The sequence below is a fragment of the Lepus europaeus genome, chromosome 16 (assembly GCF_033115175.1).
Source record: "Lepus europaeus isolate LE1 chromosome 16, mLepTim1.pri, whole genome shotgun sequence".
Classification (NCBI taxonomy): Eukaryota; Metazoa; Chordata; class Mammalia; order Lagomorpha; family Leporidae; genus Lepus; species Lepus europaeus.
The window spans coordinates 34976616-34988947 of NC_084842.1; the positions used below are offsets into that span (position 1 = coordinate 34976616).

The window sequence follows — 12332 nt, forward strand, 5'->3', positions numbered from 1 at the left end:
CAGTGGACAGTGCCAGGTCAGGCCGAAGCCAGGAGCTGTATCCGGGTTACCCAAATGAATAGCTGGGGCCCAAGCACTTGAGCATTCTTCCACTACTTTTCCAGGCACATTAGCAGGGAGGTGAATCAGACGAGGAACAGCCGAGACTCAAACTGGCAGTCATATGGGATGTTGGCATTGCAGGTGATAGCTTAACTCAGGGTACCACATTACTGGCTCCTGTAGCAATTCTTATTTTTAAAGATTTATTTTTATTTATTTGAAAAGCAGAGTCACAAAAAGAGGGACAGAGAGAGAGTCTTCTATCTGCTGGTTCACTTCCCAAATGGCTGAAATGACCGGAGCTGAGCCAATCCAAAACCAGGAACCAGGAGCTTCTTCTGGGTCTCCCACATGGGTGCAGGGGCCCGAAGATTTGGGCCATCATCCAATGCTTTCCCAGGTACATTAGCAGGGAGCTCGATCAGAAGTGGAGCAGCTGGACGGTGCTGCGGCTCACTTGGCTAATCCTCCACCTGCGGCGCCGACACCCCGGGTTCTAGTCCCGGTTGGGACGCCATGTTCTGTCCCTGTTGCTCCTCTTCCAGTCCAGCTCTCTGCTGTGGCCCGGGAAGGTAGTGGAGGATGGCCCAAGTGGAGGGGCTTACACCCACATGGGAGACCAGGAGGAAGCAGCTGGCTCCTAGCTTCAGATCAGAGCAGTGTGCCGGCCGCAGCGGCCACCTGGGGGGGTGAACCAACGGAGGGAAGACCTTTCTCTCTGTCTCTCTCTCACTGTTTAACTCTGCCTGTCAAAAAAAAAAAAAAAAAAAAAGGAAGAAGAAGAAGAAGTGGAGCAGCTGGGACTCAAATCAGCTCCATATGGAATATTGGCACTGCAGGCAGAGGGTTAACCTACTGTGCTATAGTGCTGGTCCCAATTTTTTTTTTAAGGATTTATTTATTTATTTGTAAGTCAGAGTTACAAAGAAAAAAGCAAGAGGGACAAAGAGAGATCTTTCCTTTGTTGGTCGACTCCCCCCAGATGACCGCAGAATAAAGCCAGGAGCCAAGGGTTTCTTCCAGGTAACCCACATGGTTGACAGGGGCCCAAGAATTTGGCCATATTTTGCTGCTTTTCCCATGCCATTAGCTGGGTGCTGGGTCAGAAGTTGAGCAGCTGGGACAGGAACCAGTGGCCATAGGGGATGCTGGTGTTGCAGGTGAAGACTTTACTTGCTATACCACAATGCTGTTCTTCCCAGTAGTAATTCTTAACACTGGATATCCATCAGAATCATATATAGCCATTCAAAATGTAGAGCTAACTGGCTCAGAAAAGACCTAAGCATCTTTTTCTACCTCACATTAACCAGATGATCATAATGTATGAACTTTGTTGAAAACTGACAAAGGCTGGACTCTGTCAACTTCTACCTTTGTGGTGCTTCCTGATCATAGGGTCTCTAAGTTCTGAGTCATTTCTGCCTTTGATGAAATCTAACACTTTTTTTAATTATTGATAAAGTGAAAACATGATTGGATTGAAATTCTTCAAATCCATTCCAATATGAAAAATATTATTAAAATATATTGTCATATATGGAGCTCTGAGCTAAGAATTAGTAAACTCTGTATATCCTGAGTTGAAACATCAGTTGAGGAGTCCTTATAAACAATGACCTTAGTCTAAGTTGGTGATGTATTTTTTGATGATAAAGTGACTTTTAGTATATTCTTAGATCCATTTTGTTCATTTAACCAGAGTTTAAACCTACTGCAAGCTTGAAATTTCATTACAACATAAAACTCCATTCAATTTGTGCTATACTTTTCCAGCAGTTAGCTGTAAACACAAAGTCTTAGATTCAGAGTCAACTGGCTTGTTTCATCCAGTGCTGCTGACTTCTAATGTGTTATTTTTCCTTCTACCTGTAATATCTGTTAAAAATTTATAGCTGGGGGGCCAGCGCATTGGCTCACTTGGTTAATCCTCCTCATCCCATATGGGACTGGGTTCTAGTCCTGGTTGCTCCTCTTCCAGTCCAGCTCTCTGCTGTGGCCTGGGAAGGCAGTGGAGAATGGCCCAAGTGCTTGGGCCCCTGCACCCACCTAGGAGACCAGGAGGAAGCACCTGGTTTCTGGCTTCGGATCGGCATAGCTCAGGCCCTAGTGGCCATTTGGGGGTTGAACCAATGGAAGGAAGACCTTTCTCTCTGTCTCATCTGTCAACTAAATTAAAAAAAAAATTTAGCTGGACAAAGTGTAATTTTCTTAGAATATAAGTTTATATGAAAAACCAATTACCTTATACAAATCATTTTTAAGTTAAGTACATTATAGTCTCAATGGTTATATTATCAAGGATTAGTAGTATATAGCTTTCCTCCAAATATGAAAACCTTGCTTCTTTTTTCCATTTCAATTCCTTTGTGTTTACTTTCTAATATTGATGAGAATATCCATCAAAACAATAACTACATATTGTATTATTTAATTACAAGTCAAAAATAATTTATAACTTTATTGAATTTAATGGTAATATGTGGTAGAATCTCAAAAATTATATGGAGAAAAACAAAAATAAAACAAGTGTGATAACAAGAAGATGTTGAATTTAATGGTAATATGTGGTAGAATCTCAAAAATTATATGGAGAAAAACAAAAATAAAACAAATGTGATAACAAGAAGATGTTATGACAGTCATTTGCAAGTATTGATGAAATTATACTAAAATAATGGTCTGATAATGGAATATGTTGAATGTTAATTAAATATTTGGCACCCAATCCCTATCATTTTATAGCAATTTCATTATCATGGATCATTAAATTAATTAATATGATTCAAAGGAAGTTCTAATGAAACTATTTTCGTTGTGAGTCAGGAGGAAACAGTGAGCATTTTAGTATATGTGAGTAATCCTAAATAATTACTAAGATGAGAAAAGCCAGTGGGGTCACTTTATTTTTTTAACTTTTATTTAATGCATATAAATTTCCAAAGTACAGCTTATGAATTACAATGGCTTTCCCCTCCATAACTTCCCTCCCACCCACAACCCTCCCCTTTCCCAATCCCTCTCCCCTTCCATTCACTTCAAGATTCATTTTCAATTCTCTTTATATACAGAAGATCAGTTTAGTATATATTAAGTAAAGATTTCAACAGTTTGTACTCACATAGAAACACAAAGTGAAAAATACTGTTTGAGTGCTAGTTATAGCATTAAATCACAATGTACAGCATATTAAGGACAGCGATCTTATATGAGGAATAAGTGCACAGTGACTCCTGTTGTTGACTTCACAAATTGACACTCTTGTTTATGGCATCAGTAATCACCCTAGGCTCTTGTCATGAGTTGCCAAAGCTATGGAAGCCTTTTGAGTTCACCAACTCTTATCATATTTAGACAAGATCATAGTCAAAGTGGAAGTTCTCTCCTCCCTTCAGAGAAAGGTACCTCCTTCTTTGATGACCTGTTCTTTCCACTGGTATCTCACTCACAGAGATCTTTCATTTAGGTCATTTGTGTCTTGGCTTTCCATGCCTGAAATACTCTCATGGGCTCTTCAGCCGGATCCACATGCCTTAAGGGCTGATTCTGAGGCCAGAGTGCTGTTTAGGACATCCACCATTCTATGAGTCTGCTGTGTATCCTGCTTCCCATGTTGGATCGTTCTCTCCCTTTTTTGTTCTATCAGTTAGCATTTGCAGACACTAGTCTTGTTTATGTGATCCCTTTGATTCTTAGTCCTATCATTATGATCGATTGTGAATAGAAATTGATCACTTGGACTAGTGAGATGGCATTGGTAGATGCCACCTTGATGGGATTGAATTGGAATCCCCTGGTATGTTTCTAACTCTACCATTTGGGGCAAGTCAGCTTGAGCATGTCCCAAATTGTACATCTCTTCCCTCTCTTATTCCCACTCTTATATTTAACAGGGATCACTTTTCAGTTAAGTTTCAACACTTAAAAATAACTGTGTATTAATTACAGAATTAAAGCAATAGTATTAAGTAGAACAGACAAAAAAATACTAAGAGGGATAGCGTATTAAGTTGTTCATCAACAGTCAGGGCAAGGGCTGAAAAACCCACGGCCAGCATCCTATTGAATGGGGAAAAGTAGGAAGCATTTCCACTGAGATCTGGTACCAGACAGGAATGCCCACTCTCACCACTGCTATTCAACATAGTTCTAGAAGTTTTAGCCTGAGCCATCAGGCAAGAAAAAGAAATTAAAGGGATACAAATTGGGAAGGAAGAAGTGAAACTATCCCTCTTTGGAGACGACATGATTCTTCATTTAGGGGATCCAATTCCACGGCTGAGGAAGAACTTCTAAGATCAATCCCATTCACAATAGCTACAAAAACAATCAAATACCTTAGAATAAACTTAACCATGGGCGTTAAAGATCTCTACGATGAGAATTACAAAATCTTAAAGAAAGAAATAGAAGAGGATACCAGAAAAATGGAAAAATCTTCCATGCTCATGGATTGGAAGAATCAGCATAATCAAAATGTCCATTCTCCCAAAAGCAATTTATAGATTCAATGTGATACCAATCAAAATACCAAACACATTCTTCTCAGATCTAGAAAAAATGATGCTGAAATTCATATGGAGATGCAGGAGACCTTAAATAGCTAAAGCAATTTTGTATAACAAAAACAAAGCCGGAGGCATCACAATACCAGATTTCAGAACATACTACAGGGCAGTTGTAATCAAAACAGCATGGTGCAGGTTCACTTTATATTTACAACTTCTACAGAACCCATCCTTTCATTTTAGAGCTACTAGAAATTTAAGCTCATTGTCTTTTCAAAGCAGTAAACACTAAATTGTACAGAAACAGTTTCCTTCTGACCACGACCAATCTTTGAAAGTACAAATTAAATATTGGTACATTATACATAGCTTCCTCTCTTTTAGTTCTTTGTGGAACATATTTTCCTGCTAAGTGATTTCATATTGATTCCTTCCTTTTGTTAACATCACAGCCCCAAGAGAAAATATTCTTATTTCCAGTTCACTAATGAGGAAAGTGACTATGCAGGGTTAAGTGATTTGTCAAACCAGCAACTGATGACCAAATCATCTGAATTCATGTCTAATAATACTTTTATATTTCTTCCAGTTTTTTTTTTTTCATTGTGCTCTCAATAGCTCTTATGGAGCTAATCTTTAAAAAGAGTTTCACTAAAAATAGAGTTTAATAAAGCCAGGCACAGAACAAAAGGCTTTCAAAATCAGAGGACAATTTTTTTCTAACAGAGATGAGAGTGTAGAAATTTATTTAATGTTCAAATGACCAAGTTATCATCGGATTATCAATGAAAAACTAGAATAATATATAATAATGTAATATTTTTATGGCATTAAGGACTTTCTAACTTGGATTACATGTGATCAATTTGAATAGTTCTTCAATTTTTGTAATTATCAGATTCTGAAAAAAACATATATAGAAATAAAGAATTATTGTTTTAGCTTCCTCAGTTTATATACTTTAGTGAATATGATATTCTATTCTCTGAAATATGACCAGCTTAGCAGTCAAAATTCAAAAGTAAACTCTTCTGTATTTTTCTTGGAACAAAACTTATGCATTAATAGTAGTGAAAATATTTTCTCCTTGGTATGATTACTCTATGACATCCTTCTTTGTTAATTTGCTCTGCCATTGTAGCTGGCAGAGGAAAGAAAATTAAGTCAGTATTACTGCATTTTTAGAAGTCATATCTTTCATTGCCTTGTATAGCAGCAGACACAGCACTCTTCAAAGTGTTCCGATCCACTTTGAATCAAAACCTATTGACTTGTAAGTCCCATGCTATATGACATAGAACCTTCAAAAGAAGGTTTTGAAAAATCCCCGTGACAGAAAGAAAGAAAAACAAGTTATTATATAACTCAAAACATGCTGATTGTTTTCTCCTGGACTTCACAGTTGCTTTTAGTTCACCAAAGCAATGGATTTCAGTCCGCCACATCACTTCAATTGAGTAGCCTTGAGATCTAAAACAGCAAATAATGAAAATCTTAATAAAGAAGGCTTTTCTACCCCCAAAGGAGTTTATTAATGGATTTCTTCACCTCTGAGGTGGTTTCCAAGAACTTCTGGAGCCACTCATGAGAGAGAGAGCTCACTCTGAATATCTTTCCCAAATCCAAGAGGTGTTCATTCTTTAATTTCTCCAAACTTAAAATGAAATCTAGTTCTCTTATTGTAGATAATTTCATTCAGGCAGAAAATATTGTTATAGTAAGAGTAGCAGTCACAATAATATTATGAATAATAAAATAGCTAAAATTTTATCAAAGTTTCTCATTTGTCGGGTTCTAAACAAAATGCTTTTAATGTTATGATCTCATTTTAGCCTTAAGCAAACATGTGAGATCAATTTGGAGTTGTTCCCAATTTACAAACACAGAAACAGAAGCTTAAAGGGCAGCTTAGGCTCAGCAAGCTCAAATGCTGGTGCCTTTAACCAAGGGTTCATGACATTTAGATAAGGGACCACACTGTCATGTCACTGCTTGTTAAATAATTGAAGAAATAAATCTCTGCCTCATATTTATAATATATATATGTATATATATATAAGAACTAAATGGTAAAAGATGGAAAATGACTTGCATCATATCATTCTACTCTTTATTAATGTTAAAAGTGACTTGGTATTGCCACTCCTTTATGTTTATCCATGCTTTGGGGGTTAGCAGAGCTTTCTCACCTTGACTGGAATGATGTATTAGGGTAGGCAAGGCTTTGAGAACAGAAGAATTATGAGCTAGTTCCCACACTGATCTGTGAGCTTCAAATATTGATGTGCTTCATTTTTTAAATTCCAAAAAGTAGAAAAGAGGAAGATGAGGTAAAAAATTGTCCTTTCTGTCTAGCAGAGACAGTAAAATGTTTCCATGCTCAGTCAAGTGTGCTTCAAGACCACATGTTGTCTGTGTTTCCACATGGAACTTTTTAAAAATTATTTTTCATATTTTTATATGAAACACAGAAAGAGAAATCTCCCAACTGCAGATTCACTCCCCAGATGCCTGCTCACAGGAGTCCAGATCCGCACCTGCGTCTCCTAGATGTACTTGGGACATCACCTGCCACTTCCTAAGATGAGGTTAGGAAGGAAGCTGGATGGGAAGTGTAGAATCCTCTACTTGAACCAGTCACTTCATTGTGGAATGCGAGCATTTCTTTTTTTTATTTGACAGGTAGAGTTCTAGACAGTGAGAGAGAAAGAAAGGTCTTCCTTCTGTTGGTTCACTCCCCAAATGGCCACCGGCCGATCCAAAGCCATCCTCCATTGCCTTCCTGGGCCAGAGCAGAGAGCTGGACTGGAAGAGGAGCAACCAGGACAGAATCCGGCGCCCCGACCGGGACTAGAACCCGGGGTACCAGTGGGCGCCGCAGGCGGAGGATTAGCCAAGTGAGCCGTGGGGCTGGCCGGTCTGTAAATTTTAGCAAATGAAATTTGAATATTAAATGATTTCAATTAGAAAGGAATGGAGTAAGAACCATTAAAAGGCTATTTATTCCTTAAATAGAATTATTGAAATTTATATCACTTTTAGAATTAATAAATCTTATTCAATTAATTTTAGTGAGGCTTAGCATGTAAAGATTTATGGTAGGATTTCAGTCAAATAAAACAATACTTTTTTTATTGTACTGGTCAAAAGAATACAAATATGCCATAGGCGACAGGCATTCAACCCAGTGGTTAAGTCGCCACTTGAAATGTTTGCATTCATGGGGGCTGGCGCCATGGCTCACTTGATTAATCCTCTGCCTGCGGCACCAGCATCCCATATGGGCACTGGGTTCTAGTCCTGGTTGCTCCTCTTCTAATCCAGCTCTCTGCTGTGGCCCAGGACGATAGTGGTGGATGGACCAAGTGGTTGGGCCCTGCACCCGCATGGGAGACCAGGAGGAAGCACCTGGCTCCTGGCTTCAGATCGGCGCACCGCGCCAGTTATGGCAGCCATTTGGGGGGTGAACCAACGGAAGGAAGACCTTTCTCTCTGTCTGTCTCTCTCTGTCTAACTCTCCCTGTCAAAAATAAATAAATTAATTAATTAATTAATTTACAAACCAATTTTGTCTCATCTTGGGTGCACACAGTTTAACAATGTCTGCGAAATTGGTTTAAAGATTTTCCATCCACTGGTTCATTCCCCAGATGGGCCACCATGGCCAGGGCTGGGCCAGGCCAGAGCCCGGAGCCAGGAGCTTCTTTCAGGTCTCCTACATAGGTAGCTGGGACCCAAGTGCTTGGGCCATCTTATATTTTCCTACGAAGTGGAGCATCCAGAACTTGAACCAGCATCCATATGGGATACCAGCATTTAAGGCAGCAGCTTTACCAACTATGCCACCACACCAGCCCCAGTAAAATCCCTTCTAAACATATCAATAATATTTTCTAAACTTTAAAATGATTGTGAAGAGGTTGTAAGAAGAGTACATGAATGAAACAGGTATTTTAATGCCAGTGGGTTAGTTTTTCATTTATGTATTAGAAACTATGCCAAAATGAGATTCTCCAGCAGAGTTTTTTTCACTTAATTCATTATGTTCACATTTCTCAATTTCCAAGGCTTACATTCCTGATCGTGCTGTTATAATGATTTATGTAGTACAGCCATAAAATCTTTATATATGTTAAGCTTTGCAGAATAAGCACAAAATTATCTTTCCCAGGAGATCATATGTTTTCTTTCCCGATCTTTTCTCTGTTGCAGTTTATTATGCTGACATACCTTTTCATGTTGGCTTGGCTGGGAGTCACAGCCTTCACCTCTCTGCCAGTTTACATGTACTTCAATCTGTGGACCATCTGCCGAAACACTACATTAGTGGAAGGAGCAAATCTCTGCTTGGATCTTCGTCAGTTTGGTAGGTAGACATTGATTATCTAACTGAAAAATGCAACTCTATGATATTTTACCTGGTAACCATTTCTAAAATATTGTACATCACTTTAAAATCATCATTACTTCTATTATGGAGATATATTCATCAGAGTGTTTACTTTTAAGATATTCATTTTTCTATGGAATTTCCAATTCCATAGAAAAATAATCTTTTTTTAAAAAAAATCTTGCAGAATCTCTGTCATTAATGTGATGTACACTGTTATTTAATGCTATAACTAGTACTCCAACAGTATTTTTTTCACTTTGTGTTGCTATGTGAGGGCAAACTGTTGAAATCTTTATATATACTAAACTGATTTTCAGTATATAAAGAGAATTGAAAATGAATCTTGATGTGAATGGAAGGGGAGAGTGAGTGGGAAAGGGGAGGGTTGTGGGGGGGGGGAGTTGTGGGGGGAGGGAAGCCATTGTAATCCATAAGCTGTACTTAGGAAATTTATATTCACTAAATAAAAAAAAAAAGATACTCATTTTTAAATTTAAATAAGTAGGAATTCCAGAGTTAATGAAAATTAGTCTTACAACCTGGAAGCTCCAGGTTACAGAAGATTTGTGAACCGGCCAAGCACAGTGGTGATAAACACACACACACACACACACATACACACACACAAACATATTTGAACAGGCTGTCAGGTTGCCTTTCTTGTTAATGGCAGGTTTCACTGTAGCTTATCTTTCCCAATTCTTTTCTTTTTTTTCCAAACTCACATGACATCTGTATTCACTTTCGTCCTCCCATGACAAACTGCACAATTTGTTAGATTTCATGTGAAGATTAATTAATAAAAATATATGCGAAAATTTGAGCACTTAAACATAATGAAATCAAAGAATGCTAAATAATTGAATGGTTCCCTTTGGTTATATTTAATTAGAGCTGAAACCCCATGTAAAAATAATAGTTACTCATATGTACATGAGTTTGTCAGGTACTGGCTCTATTCTAAGTACTTTATATACTATAAATTGTTTAATTCTCCCAACTCAATAATGGGAACAAATTGTTATCTCCTTTTGTAGATGACAAAGCCAAGCTACAGTGAGCAAAAATGGCTTGTCCAGATTTATAAACTAGTAACTGACAGAGGTATGATTCAAACTCAGGAAGCTCAGCTTCAGAGTTTGTGTCTTTACTCATAAGTTCAAAATTAGTGCAGAAAATTAGAGTCTAATCTTAGTTAACTTTTTTGAGATTCTGCTCAATATTTGTAAAAGTATGGGACTCATGGAATTTATAAAAGACATGCTAAACTGCATTTGCAAATAGATTTATTTTTTTCCTTGAACAGATATTAAAAGGCTGACTGTTAATATCTGGGGATTATAGATGTGTTTCTCTAGTGAGGGTTTCTCATACTTCAGGAAAGAAGGAAACTTTACTCAAGGGTACCTGAAGGTCTTGTGGCTCTGGGATGTATTATAGATAGACTATGGGAACTCCACAGCTACTCTTTAGTCAACCTGCTGTGTGTTCCCAAACAGTGGCTCACCTGGCATCCTGACAAATGAAGTTCTAAGGCCTCCTGTCGACTTACCCAAATGAAAAGCAGGATGATGTGCTCTATGGATGATGTTCTTGGCAATAACTTACATTGGAGAGGTTTTGTCTTAGACTGAAGTCCCTTGTAGACACAGAAGAAGGAAAACCCAGTAGTGGCTGCTGATGGATGTCACCACCAAACACCTGCTTTAAAAATCCTTATCTCTCAATGACAACTTTGGTTGTGGAGTAAATTTCAGAGGCTGATGGCAGCTGAGGTGGTTGTGTATATGTGGCAGTAGGAGTGGTTACAGTGGATTTGGTAAAGATGGTGGTTACGGAGGAGATGGCCCTCGTTCTGGAGGAAGCAGAGGCTAGAGAAGTGGTATACGGAGTTACAGAAATCAGGGCAGTGGCTATGGTGGGATTGGCAGCTAGGACAGCTGTAACAATGCGGAAGTGGCTTTGGCATTGGTAGTGGAAGCAGTTCGGGAGGTGGTGGAAGCTACAGTGAATTTGGCAATTACAACAATCAGTTGTCAAATTTTGGACCCATGAAGGGAGTAAACTTTGAAGGAAGAAGTTCTGCCCCTGTGGTAGCGGAGGACAATATTTTGCCAAACTACAAAAGCAAGGTAGCTTTGGTGGTTCTAGCAGCAGCAGTAGCTGTGGCCGTGGAGAAGCTTTTAATAACTGCCAGGAAACAAAGCTTAGCAAAGCAGAGCAGGGACAGGGAAGGTCCAGGTTACAGTAGATTTGTGAACTCAGCCAAGCAAATAGTAGAGGCCCTCACTGCTACAAAGAAGGCTGGTGTTAGAAAATATTCATGTATATATGGGCAAAAAAAAATCCTCGAGGACTATGTTTGAGATCAGTTGTATAGGAGATTATTATTTCTATGGAAAGTATAAAGCGTTCCAACAATGGGTTTTAATGTAGTTTTTCTTCCTTTTTTTGCACCCATGCTATTGATTGTCTAACCTTGATGTGAATAAATGTATCTTTAAAAAAATTTCCTTTCCTATGGCTGCAGTCTCTCTCCCCATTTCTTTGTTTTGTTCTGCTGACCTTCAAAATTAAAATTGGAAAACATATGTGTAGCCTCTCACATAGGGCTGCCAGGTTAAATACAAGGCAATCAGTTGAATTAAAATTTCAGGTAAACAAGAAATGTTTTGTAGTTGATATATACATGAAAATATTTTAAACAATATGCTATCAAAAATTTTTGTGCCTTAACTGGAATTTAGATTTGCACACAGTGAGGTTATTGTTATGCTGCTATTGTTTATTATTATATTTTATTCTCAGGTTCTTAGTTTCCTTTATGAAAGTGTCATAATTGGAATAGATGAAGGCTGTGGTCATCTTAATGTGAATGTCTGTATTTTCAAATGTACTTGGTAGATTGGCATGCTTCTGATTGGGCTGATTTAGTTTTCTCATGGTGTAGTAAATCAAAATATGAAAAGTAGGAGAGCTTTACTTTTATCAAAACCAGATTTTGGATGAAAACTATTAAGAAACTAGCAAAATCTTTCTTAAATTTTCACCTAACTTAATTTTTAAAGGAGAGGGAAAATAATTTCTGAATATTATTAGTAGAAGCATATTTTTAGTATTTTTCACTGTTTTTCGCAACAAAAAGTCTGTTAATTTTCAATGTATTCAAATGCTTATGGATCCAAAACTAACGTAATATATTGAGGTTTATACTTCTCAGTGTATATGATGTCCTGTAATATTAAGCATAGAATATATCCTTGTTATAGAATTTTATAAATAGACTTCACTAATCACCAGTGCAGCTTTCTAGTCTAAAGTGGTGGAGTTCTAAGAGGTAAAGTGATTTTCTAGGGAGATGATTACCTAGTAGGCCACACTACATTAAA

The 12332-nt window shown here is 37.9% G+C and overlaps 1 protein-coding gene across 1 annotated transcript in view; it reads left to right on the top strand.

Annotated features, from left to right (window-relative positions):
- Positions 1-12332, top strand: part of GPM6A (glycoprotein M6A) — a 351286-nt gene that overhangs the window by 323942 nt on the left and 15012 nt on the right. Inside the window, exon 4 of the mRNA XM_062212935.1 lies at positions 8763-8916. Within this exon, the coding sequence (XP_062068919.1) occupies positions 8763-8916 (154 nt within the window). The remainder of the gene's footprint in view (positions 1-8762; positions 8917-12332) is intronic.